At 37.9% G+C, this 15,012-nt stretch overlaps 1 protein-coding gene across 1 annotated transcript; it reads right to left on the bottom strand.

Moving 5' to 3' along the window:
- Positions 1-721: 721 nt before the first annotated feature.
- Positions 722-1,715, bottom strand: LOC134474668 (zinc finger protein 345-like; the record flags this gene model as incomplete). Its single annotated transcript, XM_063243166.1, has 1 exon — positions 722-1,715. A coding segment is annotated over one exon (795 nt), but the record flags the coding sequence as incomplete, so codon positions are not given.
- Positions 1,716-15,012: the final 13,297 nt, after the last annotated feature.

The following is a 15,012-nucleotide window of genomic DNA, read 5'->3' as shown; positions in this document are numbered from 1 at the left end:
TACAAGATGCCATGTTGAAGCACAAAGACACTTTAAAAAATCTAGAGAGGTACAAGTGATTAACTGAAAATCATACAACATGTGCACTTGAGTAGAGCTCCACCATCTCAGATTTGTCATTTCTGGAATATTTGTGAAGAAATATTGACATCTAACTTCTGTATTGATTATTTCTTAGGTCTCCTAGTGATTTTTAAAGTAAACTTAGATCTAAACTGTCTGAACAGTGACTTTTTCTATGTATTTAACAAGAAACATGGATTGCCATATTTCTCACATTGTTAATCCCATAGCATCTCTGCCCAGTGAGCTCTTTCAGATATGTAACAATGATCAAGTATGATGGGAGTATTCCCATAACACATAGAATTTATCTCTTGTGTGAGTTTTTTCATGTATTTCACTTACAATCTGGCTGCTGAAAGTGTCTCCACTCTCTTACATAGCCAGTGGTTCTTCCCAGTGTGAATTCTTTCATGTGTTTTGCAATGACTGTATGTGGTAAAAGCTTTGCCACACTGTTATATAAATAGGGTTTCTCACCAGTGTGAAGTCATTGACGTATTTTACAATATCCATGTGTGGTGAAAGCTTTCCCACATTCTTCCCATACACAGGGTTTCTCAACAGTGTAAATTTTATAATGTATTGGACAATGAGCATTTCTGCTGAAACCTTCCCCACATTCCTTACATATATAAATTTTCTGCCCAGTGTGAAGATTTACATGCATTATGCAATATGTACGTGTGCTCAAACCATTCTCACGACTCTTATATACACTAGATTTATCTGGAGTGTGAACTTTCATGTTGCTTACAATGGCCATGTAGGGTAAAAACTTTCCCACATTGCTTACATACAGTGTGCATTCTTTCATATTTCTTACAATCTCACTACATTTTAAAAGCTTTCCCACATTACTTACATATATAGAGTTTCTCTCCAGTGTGAATTCTTTCATGTCTCTTACAATCTCCCCGTGTGCTAAAAGCTTTCCCACATTGCTTACATACATAGGGTTTCTCTCCAGTGTGAATTCTTTCATGTTTCTTACAATCTCCCTGTGTTTTAAAAGCTTTCCCACATTGCTTACATACATAGGGTTTCTCTCCAGTGTGAATTCTTTCATGTCTCTTACAACCTCCCCGTGTGTTAAAAGCTTTCCCACATTGCTTACATACATATGGTTTCTCTCCAGTGTGAATTCTTTCATGTTCCTTACAATTTGTAGGTGTGGTAAAAGCTTTCCCACATTGCTTACATATATATGGTTTCTCTCCAGTGTGAATTCTTTCATGTCTCTTACAACCTCCCCGTGTGTTAAAAGCTTTCCCACATTGCTTACATACATACGGTTTCTCTCCAGTGTGAATTCTTTCATGTAGCTTACAATGTCCAGATCTGGTGAATCCTTTTCCACATTGCTGACATACATAGGGTTTCTCTCCAGTGTGAATTTTTTCATGTTTCTTACATTCACCCTGTGTTTTAAAAGCTTTCCCACTTTGCTGACATACATAGGGTTTCTCTTCAGTGTGAATTCTTTCATGTTGCTTACAATCTCCTTGTGTTTTAAAAGCATTCCCACATTGCTTACATACATAGGGTTTCTCTCCAGTGTGAATTCTTTCATGTCTCTTACAACCTCCCCGTGTGTTAAAAGCTTTCCCACATTGCTTACATACATAGGGTTTCTCTCCAGTGTGAATTCTTTCATGTTCCTTACAATTTCCAGGTTGGATGAAACCTTTTCCACATTGCTTACACATATAGGGTTTCTCTCCAGTGTGAACATTTTCATGTATTTGAAAATGAATTTTAATGCTAAAAGCTTTCCCACATTTCTTACATATATGCGATTTCTGCCCAGTGTGAAGTTTTTCATGGATTACACAATAAGTACATGAGCTGAAAGCTTTCTCACAGTACTTACATTTATAACGTTTTTCTCCGGAGTGAAGACTTTCATGTACTTGACAATATGTACGTGTTGTAGAAGCTTTCCCACACTGATTACATATGTAGGGTCTCTCTCCTCTGTGAATTCTTCCATGTTGCTTACAAATTCCATGTGTGGTAAAACCTTTCCCACATTTCTCACATATGTAGTGTTTCCCTGCACTGCAATAGTTTTCATGGATCTGAACAATGTGGTGTGTTTCTGTTTCTTTCACATTCACATTACCTTCTGCAAAACAAAGGAATACTTCTTTACACTGATTCCAAGATGTATGTCCATAGGATTTCCCTAGCTTGTCATTTCTGTAAAGAAAAAAATCACATATAGGATATATAACGATATTACTAAGGTTTTCTTGGAGAGTTGAACAAAACTGTTTGCAGTCTCGCTGTTTGAATCCCCACTTCATATGTTTCACTTTTGTATTTCATAACTATTTCTATGATCAGCATTTGTAATCATCATCTTGCGATTTCTTACTGTTAATTTTCACTTTGAAAATAGTATTATTTCTACTTATTTTGTTTGTTTAACCTTTCCTTATATTAAATTAAAAAAAAAGAAATATTCACAGTGAAATGCATCTCACTTTAATGACTGCATTAATGTGAAATTCTGTTTTTAATGCCTGCTAAGAAATTCTGGCCATGAAGAAACAGAATGGCCTTGTAAGATATGTTGAAAACAACCATTCCCAAAAGACTGGTACACATTTGAAAATCTTAAAAGGTGGTACCTTTTTAAATGCAGAATATTTAGCTTCACTTTAGGCATGGATAGATATGTGTATCACATGCAGATTATTCTTATGTGTTTCCCCATCACAATCTCCCTTCTGTTCTTAACCTGTAGTTCCCCTTTCCATATGGTTAGTCTTACTTTTCTCTATCAACTCTGTTTCATTTCATTCCACAATTTATATTTTGGTTTCTCATCTAAAATAAACCCTGTGACCTTTTAGGTTTTATAGCTGAGCTGTTTCACTGAATTGATGGGTGAAAGTCCCATCTAATTCTTATAGCAAATGACATTATATTATTTATTTTTTGACATTATATAACACATTTTTTTCTTTTCTGGGCTGGGAATGAACAACAGGTATTAGCATAAATCTATAGATTTTTAAAAATCTATTTTAAGAGATTTTCACTGATCATTAAGCTGTGAAGTTTGAACTTGATTTTGCCATTCTGCAAAATCTGATTCCTAGTGTGCTGGAAGAAGAATGCACAATCACAGAGAGTCTATTAAAATTTTCCTTCTCCACAAATCCAATGATAGATAGCTAAGCTTCAAGGCCTGATCTGTTATAACTTGATCTGCTTTGTATATGAGTAAGCATATATCAGTATTTTATGTAGATTTTGAGATTTTAACAGTATCCAGGACAAGTATGAGGGGATTAATTTCTAGAGACAACTGCATACTGATATTCAAACTGAGTACACTAACATTCCACCAGCCTACTAAGAATATTAATCAGAATGGTTGATTCTCTAGAGCATGGCTTGGAAACATGAGCACTCAGTTTTATTTCAAATTCTATTGCAAACTTAGCAACTGTTAGATAATGAATGTGTTGCATTCACATGTATATATCGGTACAAAAACTGAAGGCAGAATGTCATAACTCAAAGTGTACGCCTTTTGTATATATCTATATGCAATGTCATACATTTCCATGATTTAATTCACTCATGATACATACCCTAGATTATATATCTTCGGAGAATATTATTGACATTAAATTGAATGGTGGTCATTTTTCTGCTGACTCACTAATTACTCAGGAACATTCCTTCTCCTTGTGAGTGCAGATTACCTTAAGTATCTCCAGTAAATTTTGCATTCTTTTTCAGCTTCCTGGATATCCCCAAGTCCTCCTGAATTGTAGACATAGAAATACCAGGACTCATTAGATTAATATATATGAATTAATAGGTTTTGTTTAGATAAATGATAAAATGTGTCCAGATCTGAGATAGTTTTTAAAATATTTTCTTGTTCTTTTTAATGAAACAGCACTGATGAGCAAAAAACAATATTCTGACAGCATGAGTGACAAAAAGATTTCATCCTTACCTATCGCAATCATGTTGCTAAAAGTTTCACCCATCACCTCTCTGTAGAGGTTCTTTTGGGATGGACTCAGCAAACTCCACTCATCATTGCTGAAGTTCATGACCACATCCTCAAAGGTCACCACATCCTAAAGAATCATACATATATTTCTCAAAGGAAGGTTGAGACCCCAGGTTTGGGATATCTTAAATTCTTTCCTGCAGATCTGAATCAAAAACAAAGTATGGTGGTGCATATCTATAATCCCAGCACTCAAAACGCTGAGACAGGACAACATCAGTGAGGTCAGGGCAATTCTAGGCTCCATAGGGTGTTCAAATCCAGCTGTTATACATATAGAAAGCTTGTCTCAATAAAACAAACTAAACTAAACAAATAAAACCAAACAAAACAGCTGAATGAAGACTGATTTCTTCAAATTTAAATTCATCTCTTGGTTATTAATTTTATGTATATACACATTTTTGAAGACAGAAAATTTGATGCTAGATTGCAACTCACTGCGAATGTAACAGCCAAATAGGAGCACTGTTTCTTGTGCTGAGTCATGGCAAGATTCCCTGTGCACTGTCTCTAAACAGGGCTCACAATGAGAAGCCGGCAGGACCAGCAACCACAAAACCAGAGGCAGATAAATATCTCATCAATTGACCGGGAAGCCAAGCAAGCACCTCCCCTTCCTGGTCAGCAGTGGCAGTCTGGCAAACTGCAGCCCTTCCAGGGGGAGAACCAGCAGCAGCTCCTGAGATCCATGCTATGTTGGAACTTAGAATGCTGTGAAACCAAACAACCAGCCTGTCTCCCTACTAAGCAATAGTGAACCTGTGGGGGATAAGGTGTCACTTTGTAGGCCCAACCCCCTCTAACCTGCAATTTACAATAGCCGCCCTGGTATGCGAGAAGGAGGTAGAACGGGAATGCCCGTTCTCAGTGAGCCCTCACCCTCTGGAATCCATACTGTGAGCTGGCTTTGTTTTGCAGAAGTCTTGAGGAAGTGGCTGGCCACCCTTTGTGACACTAACAGCAGACAAATTAACAACATTCTTGAGCTAATGAATTTCTTCCTGGGCTAGAGAAGTTGTGAGAACTGGTTGTGATTATTTACTTCACTTAGATAGTTTTAGAATAAACATTGTAGTCTGTCACGTTGTAGCTTGCCACAAAGAATGCCTTTTCACTACTTAATTATCTGGGCTCTGTGAATTGATCGGGTTTACTATATATGAATCCTAAAATAAAGATTGTGCGTACAGTGCAGTGCAGTGCAGTGTAACGCGGTGCAGACAGCAAAGGTGTCTCTCCTGTCTTTCTTTTCCAAGCGCTGTACCCCCCGTGTCCCGACAAGGCGTGCGTGTTTACCTTGCCCGGAGTTCAGAGTGCTCTAGACACTCACGACAAGTGGCGCCCGAATTCAGGGACTCCGAAGGTCGCTTAGGAAGGTAAGTATAATTTTATTACGGGGAAATGGGACAATCTGCTTCCTCTCCTTTCTTAAAAATTCTTAAACATTTATTATCTATATATGGCATATCGCTCAGGTCAGCTGACTTGGATATGTGTATTGATACAATTAAAGAATATAATCCTTGGTTTCCAGATGAAGGAACTTTGGATGTAGAAGTATGGAGGAAGGCAAGGGTTAGTATAGAAAGGGCTATGCAACAGGAGGAAAAGATTCCTTTACGTTTTTGGGCTATTTGGTCGGTTGTGTACTCTTTATTAAAAGCTATGGAAGATGAACATATTGTAGAAAATCTTCAACTAGAAATTAAGCCAGTTATTCAGGAATTGCCCCTCACAGAGGAGGAGCAGAATGTAGTTCAAAATGACGCTATCGCTTTAAGTAGTGAAAAGGCGTCCAAACCAAAAGTAAAATCCGCTACAGCCGACTCAGCTTTAGCTGCCGCAGCAATATCAAATTATGACAATCGCCCAATTTTACAGGCTATACAGCATTTAACACAAGAGGTGAAACAACTCTCCGTTAAGCAGAACCCGCCTGTAGTTCCCTCTGCACCTCCTCCATCTAACCCTAATTGGAGTAAAGCCAAGCTAGCTTTGGCTGATTTACCAAAATTAGGGGATTCTGATGAGGAAAAGCCTGCCTTTGCTTTCCCTGTAATCAAGCCTCAGCCAATAGATGGAGAGGCAGTTCCCCCTAGATGGGAAGCATTTAATATGGATGATTTAGCAAAATTAAAAAAGGCTGTAACCCTTTATGGCCCTCAGGCTCATTACACTAGAGAATTAATAACATCAGTAGCAGATCACTATGGTAATCTTGCTCCTTATGATTGGAAAGCCTTGGCCAAAATTCTTTTAAAGGAGCCAGAATATTTACAGTGGCACATGTGGTTTATGGAAGGTTGTGCGGAAAAGGCAAGACAAAATGCTGACGATCGAGATCCGAATATTAGACTCCTTTCTTATCCCATGCTCTCTGGTACAGGTTTCTTTGATACTGTTGAGCATCAGGCAGGAGCTCCAAGAGAGATTCATGCTCAATTAAAAGATATTGCTTTAAAAGCTTGGGATAAAATACGGCCTAAAGGATCAGAATATGGATCTTGGGCTAAAGTTCTGCAAGGAGCCAATGAACCGTATGTTGAGTTCGTTGCAAGACTTCAAAATGTTATAGAAAAAACAGTAGTGGGACAAGACTTACAAGAGCATCTCTTAAAAATGTTAGCTTTTGAAAATGCTAATGATGAATGCAAAAGGGCTTTAATTCCAATAAAAGATACTGGAACGATTGACAATTTTATAAAACAATGTAAAGATTTAAATTCAGAATCTAGGAAAATGCAACTGTTTGCTGAGACCATGACAACCACGTGGACTAATTGGCATTCTAAAAAGAAACAGTCTTTAAAATGTTTTAATTGGTAATAGCACAGGATAAAATTCAAAAAAAAGAAGTTAGTCATTATTTGGGATATATTCTTACTAGATAAAAGGTGATTCCACAAAAAATGTCTATTAGGAGAGATAAGTTATCCACTTTAAATGATTTTCAAAAATTATTAGGGGATATTAATTGGCTTCGTCCCACACTAGGTATTCCTACCCATGCATTACAACATTTGTTTGCTACTCTACAGGGCTCTTCAGATCCATCCAGCCCTCGTTCTTTAACAGCAAAAGCCGAACAAAAATTACAGTTTGTAGAACAACGAATTAAAGATGCATTTTTAATTAGGATTGATCCTAAATTGCCTCTAACTTTATATATTATTAATACTTTTCAATATCCCTCTGCAGTTTTAGGTCAAAATGCTATGCCAGTAGAATGGGTATTCACTAAAACTAAGCAATCTAAAAATGTTATGCCTTATATTGACATGGTTGCAGCTTTAATTATGAATGGTAGAGCTCGTTCTATAACTTTGATAGGAGAAGATATAAACAATATAGTTATCCCTTTAACTAAGGAACAATGGGAATATTTGTTGTCAATTACTGAAACCTTACAAATTGCTTTAGCAGATTTCATGGGAACTTTTTCATATCATTTTCCTAAAAGTAAATTATGGGATTTTTTTAGACGTCAACAATTTGTGGTTAATACCTTATTAGCTGTACAGCCAATTCCACAAGCTTTGACTATATTTACAGATGGATCTAAAAATAAAGCTGCATATTGGACTCAAAAATCTTACTGGGTACGTCAGACAAATTTTAACTCTATACAACAAAATGAACTTTTTGCTATATTACAAGTGTTTTTAGATTTTCATAACCAACCTATTAATATTATAGCCGATTCGGCCTATTCTGTTGGAGTAGTGACAAATATCTATTCAGCTGTGTTATATTCTAATAAGCCTGCTTTATTGTCTTTATTTCAAAATTTACAAATACATGTTCAAAAAAGAAATCATTCTTATTTTATTACTCATTTACGTTCTCATTCTCAGTTACCCGGACCATTAGTATCAGGTAACAATGCAGTGGATTCCTTAGTTATGTTCACCACACCCGTTGAAGAACATCAATTTAATCATGCAAATGCAGGACATTTGCATCTTAAATATAAGATACCTTTTACAAAAGCTAAACAAATTGTAAAAGCCTGCCCTATTTGTAGACCATTACATTTAAGAATTATTCCCGCAGGTGTCAACCCTCGAGAAACTCAACCTAATGAATTATGGCAAATGGATATTACACATGTACCTTCTTTTGGTCGGCTTTCTTATGTACATGTAGTTATTGATACCTATTCTTCATTTCTATGGGCTACTGCTCAACAGGGAGAATCCACTAAAAATGTTATTGTACATTTATTGGAGACTTTTGCAGTTATGGGAATTCCTTCTAAAATCAAAACAGATAATGGACCTGCTTATACTAGCAGAACATTTAAACAATTTTGTGATCTCCATAATATTATTCATATTACAGGGATTGAATATAACCCCCAGGGTCAAGCTATTGTTGAAAGAACACATGGCACTCTTAAGTTGCAAATTAAAAAATTAAAAAGGAGGAGTCAGGAGGATATTCAGATACCAATACTGTTTAAATTGCAAAACAGTCCAAAAACATTACTGCATCAAGCATTGTTTATTTTAAATTTTCTCAATTTACCACAACGTGAAATATTAACAAGAGCTGAAAAACATTTTGAACAGCAACAACAGCCTTTTGTGATTAATGAACCTATTTGGACTAAAACAGCTCCAGAGGCTGAATGGGAGAGGGGCACATTGCTCTATAGGGGGAAAGGTTTTGGTTATATCTCCACAGAAAATGGAATTCAGCAGTGGGTCCCTGGACGATGGATCAGGACCCGCGTCTCCAGATCCTGTTCACCAGCCCCGGAGACAACTCCCCAAGGAACCGGAACCGTGCCTTCAGAAGCGAGCGCGAAACCAGCTAGAAGCTGAGGATGCTGAGTTTGTTCCTATCGCAGCCATGGCCAGATTACAGCTAAGAAAATCCCGCCGCTCACAGCGACCAAATTTAAATCCCCTCCCTACATGGGGACAATTAAAGAAATTGACCATAGAAGGGCAACGGCTTGTCCTTCAAGCAGGAAAGCCTTTAAACCCTGAAAACTTGTTTTTAGCTTTATGTGCCTTGCTCACCGTTGCATCGGGGACTGAGGTACCTCCGCATTCGTACTGGGCATATATTCCAAACCCCCCTTTATTAGAACCTGTAAAATGGGGAACTAGTGATATTTTACTTTATACCACACCTAGAGAAATTTTGTCAGCACCGTGGGCTGATTTAACCCCCCACAATCAAGATGATGGGACACTATTCAATTTTACTTATTATGGTAATCAAAGGCCTATTTGCATTGGGGAACCGCCTTGCATCCCTCTGGGATGGCAGTATTGGATTCAACATGGAATAAAAGCAGGCAACAAAAGGACAAGGCTTCAAGCCTTGGCTGCTCAAACCTTTAATGTTACCTGGAGAAATTTAACAGCACCTGATACAAATACATTTCCTGTATGCCCTGAATTTACTTATAAAAATATTTCTTATAATCCCATAATTTGGCAACTATGTATGGGAAAATTTGCTAAAAATATTGATGGGTATATTATTTGGGGACCATTTGGAAAATTCGTTAATGGATGTGCTGAATGGAATGAGACAAGATGTAATCTCTCTGTTGTGTATAGTCTTCCAGATCCAAAGAAAATAACTGACGGAGCTCCTATATTTCAACAAAAGACGGCTCTCTTGTGGTGGGGAGATGGTGGAATCGCTAACCCTGCTGTTGCAGCCGAAGAATACCCTCATCACCTTCAAAATCATATTTGGAAGATCCCAGCCGCTATGCAACCTGTAACCTTGTACAATGTTTCATATTCAGGGACTAGTCGATCTGTATCTACTACTTATAATTTTACTAGGTTTAAAATGTATAATATTACTGTTTGTGCACCTCTGCCTTATGTCTTTTTAGTGGGAACTTTTAATTTTACACATTTTTCTTGTACTTGTTTAAATTGTCAATTGTTTACATGCTTAAATAACACACTAAATTTCACTAAGCCTTATACAGTTATGCTGTTACAACAAAAAACTCATATTTGGTTGCCTGTAAATTTAACTCGACCTTGGTCTCAAGACCCGGTAATTTCTGTTACTACTGAATTTTTTAAACATCTGTTAAAACGTACAAAAAGATTTATTGGAATAGTGGTTGCTGTACTGTTAAGTCTGATAACTGTAGCCTCTCTAGCAGCAGTCTCAGGAGTAGCTTTACAAACCTCTTTGCAAGAAAAACATGTTGTCGAATTATGGCATGAGAATTCTCATGAACTTTGGTTAACTCAGTGGCAGATAAACGCCAGACTACAACAACAAATAGACCTCCTTAAACAAACAGTTGAATGGATGGGTAGAAAAATATTGGCTCTTCAGCATCAAGTGTTTTTAAAATGTGATTGGAATTCAACTACTTTCTGTATAACCCAACGACCTTATAATCAGACAGAACATGAATGGGAAATGATTAGAATGTATTTAAATGGAAACACCTCTGCCCAGGAGGAAATAGAATCTTTGCATAATCAAATTGACAAGGATTTTGCAAAACAAAATGATGATGAATCTCTAGCACAATTCGCGCAATTGCTTGCTCAATCTTTGAAAGGATTAGATTCCAAAGGAATCTGGCAGAGCATTACCCACACTTTTAGTGGCATGGGACTTAGTTTAATTATAGTTCTCATTGCCATAGTTCTTGTGTATTTTTACTGCATAAGACGAAATGCTATTAATAACCTGATCTTATGGAAATTGTTGTTAAAAAATAAAAAGGAAGGAAGTGTGGGGGATAAGGTGTCACTTTGTAGGCCCAACCCCCTCTAACCTGCAATTTACAATAGCCGCCCTGGTATGCGAGAAGGAGGTAGAACGGGAATGCCCGTTCTCAGTGAGCCCTCACCCTCTGGAATCCATACTGTGAGCTGGCTTTGTTTTGCAGAAGTCTTGAGGAAGTGGCTGGCCACCCTTTGTGACACTAACAGCAGACAAATTAACAACATTCTTGAGCTAATGAATTTCTTCCTGGGCTAGAGAAGTTGTGAGAACTGGTTGTGATTATTTACTTCACTTAGATAGTTTTAGAATAAACATTGTAGTCTGTCACGTTGTAGCTTGCCACAAAGAATGCCTTTTCACTACTTAATTATCTGGGCTCTGTGAATTGATCGGGTTTACTATATATGAATCCTAAAATAAAGATTGTGCGTACAGTGCAGTGCAGTGCAGTGTAACGCGGTGCAGACAGCAAAGGTGTCTCTCCTGTCTTTCTTTTCCAAGCGCTGTACCCCCCGTGTCCCGACAAGGCGTGCGTGTTTACCTTGCCCGGAGTTCAGAGTGCTCTAGACACTCACGACATGAACCTACTGATGCATCACCTAGAATCAAACATCCCTCTTCCCTACCCCTCTTCTCCTGTCACCCCCCCCATTAGCAAATGGGAACCAGAAATCTGAGCGTCTCCTGGGAAGTTAACCTTGGCAAATAAGGGAGACTTCCTTCTACTATCTCTTTGAAGGAAAATGTTTTATTATTTTTTCACTCTATTCTGATTAATGGTACTGCTCTATTCAATATTCTGTTTTGATAAGTTCTGTATTTCATCTCACTTTGATATATGTGATTAAAGAACAACTATTACAAAGATAACAAAATATACTGTAATACCTATTACTGTTATCCCAGTAACCTGTTGTGAAGTTGTGTACCAATTTCACTGTATGATCTTAGTTTGCCTTATGCTGTCTTGTTCTGTTGTATTTTACCAATTTCAAAATTTAAAAAAAAATTCATCAATCACTTTGATAGACTACAGATGATGTCTCTTCAAATCTCATTTAGGCCAATGAGTACTTTGTTCTTAATATACTCAAGCAGAATTTTGAAACATTAATTTGGTTTCATAGAACAAAACATAAATAACATCAAATATGGTACATAAATAATAACTCAAATGTTAGTGGAAAACAGCTCTATTTTAAAAATATGTATATAAAATGAAACCAGGCCCAAGCTGTAAATTATACCTCACTGTCACCAAGTGATCACTTTCAATTCAAATATAAGAAATATATCTTGGGAGGCTGGTGAAGGAGTTCTTCTTTGAATTTTTGGTTATCCTAAGTTACAGAGCTATCTAAAATAGACAATCCCTGACTGAGACACAGAACATATAAAGTGAAACGTAAAAAGAGACTGCATAAGACATCTTTAGTTTGTTTTAAAACATTGTAGGCATACAATACAGAAAAATTCCAACAATACTCAACACTTTCTGAGAAACAATGTGAATATCTTCCATACTACACAGAAAACACTTTCATAGTTGGGTATTTAGCTCAGTAGCAAGAACACCTGCCTGGAAAGCATGGGTCATGAGTTCGATCCTTGGTACAAAAAAAATCAAATTTCACCTTCATGACACTGGGGCATAATGAGAGATAATCAAAATTAGATCCCAAGTATGGACCACAAAAATCATGGGTTGACAGATATGTGGAATACTGATTGTTTCCAGAGCTGATGTTGATCACCTCAGTGAAGCAATCAGAACCCAACTTTACTTCATACTTACTCTAAGAACTACCTGACTTTCAGTGAAGACCCTCTCTGTTGTATGTCCTGCTATTTGATTCCTGCATCCTGTCAGTCACTTCCCCCTTCCTTTCCATACTCCTCTGATCCATCCTAAGCAGAAAACCCTTAATGCCTATCTATTGATATCACTGCAAAATTTCTAATTAGGGCTTCTCCTTTACACCACTTAGATAAGTCCATTGCAGAGCATCTCTATATTTAAACTGTCTATGAACAACCAAGCTACTAAATCAGCTCTTAACTCAGAGATGACACCCCTATTCCTTTCCATTCAGAAGGATATCACATGTATATGTCCATGCAAATGTCTAAATTTCAGGATTTTTCAATGAGAATTTAACAGGTGGCCCTTTCTGGAATTTGTCCTTCACAAATATTTACCCTGTCCTTGATAACACTTTCATATTTGCTTCATTTTTCTCAGACTTCAAAACTCTATGGCTTTTCTCACAAACCTAGACTGTGAGCGCGGGTGCCACCTAAATTATTAAGTATGTTCAGAAATTATTTTGCACTGATCTGTATAATACACAGGAGTTCACCAGTTGTTTGGGAAGCCTTTCTCCACTGAGGCACACTACTACACATCTCTGAATTCTCAGGCCCTTTGCCACTACCTGTCATGAGGATGAAAATATGAGAACATACTATAAATTGAGGAGATCACTATAAATACAAAAAAAGCCCAAGTTTAAGTTGAGCCATTGTGGCTATAAGGCCCTGCATTACAGACATTAATAAACTCTGGACATTCTAGATCTGCTACTCTGAGGAAGGAGAGTATAGACCTAGCTAATTACTGCTCTACAAGCTACAAATCATCATAGTCAGAGTCTTCCCAAGCTTCTTCCAATGCCTAAGATGGTGGAGTTACCAGGCTAGCAATGAATTTCAAACATGATACTTGAGTCTACTGCTGTCATAGTGAAGCCAGGGTTCTGGGGACCCCCAAATCACCCTTGCCAACAGCAAGAGGCAAAAGGGACAGTGAATGACCCATGGCCAATGCTGGAGGACCTCAGGAGCTGAAGCTAACTAAATACCTGAGGCTTCAGACACCGGAACTACTCCTAAATACTTGTAACTGGTTTCACTCAATCCACCCTATTTCTGGGCTGCCATCCACAACCTCAGTATTCCATGGTTCCAGGATCTCTCAGGTGCTTTGCTAATCAGGCCACCGGACATCGAAAGTACTAAATGAGATCCAGCAAGGGTTTTGCTACCACTATTGTACTCAGACCAGGTAAATCATGCTGAGACACTGGAAGAGACAGAAGTCACAGCCAGCAACGGCCCACCTAATTGGACAGTTCATATAGCCTGCCCCTTCCCTGATTGAATCCTACTCTACTGCCTTACTTCTGAGTCAACAATAAACAGGGAAAGGAACCTCTCCCTGCAAGAGAGGATGCCAAATGATAGACTGTAGTGCAGAGACTTCTGGAGCTGCCATTCTTCTCCAGTGGTGAACTCAGCTCGACAGAGGAGTGTTTATACTGAAGAGCATTACCTCAGGCCTTTAATTTTCAAATCCATTTTATTTCAGGGAAAAAAGTGCACATCAACTAAAATTGAATCTCAAAACATGTCAATCAGGGGGCAACACTGGTATATACATTGCACATTGTCATCTCCGGATCATTCACTCAGAGCACAAGACATCTCTAATCAATTTTCCAAAAAGTACTGTTACAGGCACCTGAGTTACTTAAATACTCTTGGCATGAATCAAGGCTAGGTCCTCCAAGGAGCCCATGCAGGAGCCCAGATAACTTGCAAGTATGGGGAAGACTGACACCTCATGCTATGGGCCAAGGCTCAAGACAATGATAAGCAAATTCATCCATATTATAAGGATAGATATTTTAAATAGTTCCCTAGCACTCTCAGGAAGTCAGGAGTCACCATTCAAAGAAATGTATCCTTATCCTAAAGAGTGACATTCTAAATAGTTCCTATCATACTGAGGAACTCAGAAGTCACCCTCCCAAACCCCTAAGGGAAGAGTCACAGCTGCCTAAGAATGCCTGCTGTCTATGTGACTCCCTTCCCCCTTTGTTCCCAATTTAAGCAGCTTTACATGAACTTAATAATCCTATTGGGTACCATAGCTCTTTCCCATCTTATGCCCATCTGCATTGTGAGTTCCTAGTTTTCCCCACCTTAAACTCATTTCACCACATGATTTTACTCTATAAAGGCCCCTAGAAAGGACAGTGTTTGGCAACCTGCTCAGGACCCCTTCTCTGTCTCAGGCAGCTGTCTGTCTCTCAATAAGTACATTCTTTATTTTGATTTCTTCATTCCAAGGGAAGGATGTACTTCAAAGTGTTTTACCCTAGAAACAATTACAGGAC

This window comes from Cavia porcellus, unplaced genomic scaffold (genome assembly GCF_034190915.1).
Source record: "Cavia porcellus strain 051 isolate PalLab524CR breed Dunkin Hartley unplaced genomic scaffold, mCavPor4.1 scaffold_34, whole genome shotgun sequence".
Classification (NCBI taxonomy): Eukaryota; Metazoa; Chordata; class Mammalia; order Rodentia; family Caviidae; genus Cavia; species Cavia porcellus.
The sequence above is the reverse complement of the archived record's forward strand: the minus strand, read 5'-3'. Positions and strand labels throughout refer to the sequence as shown.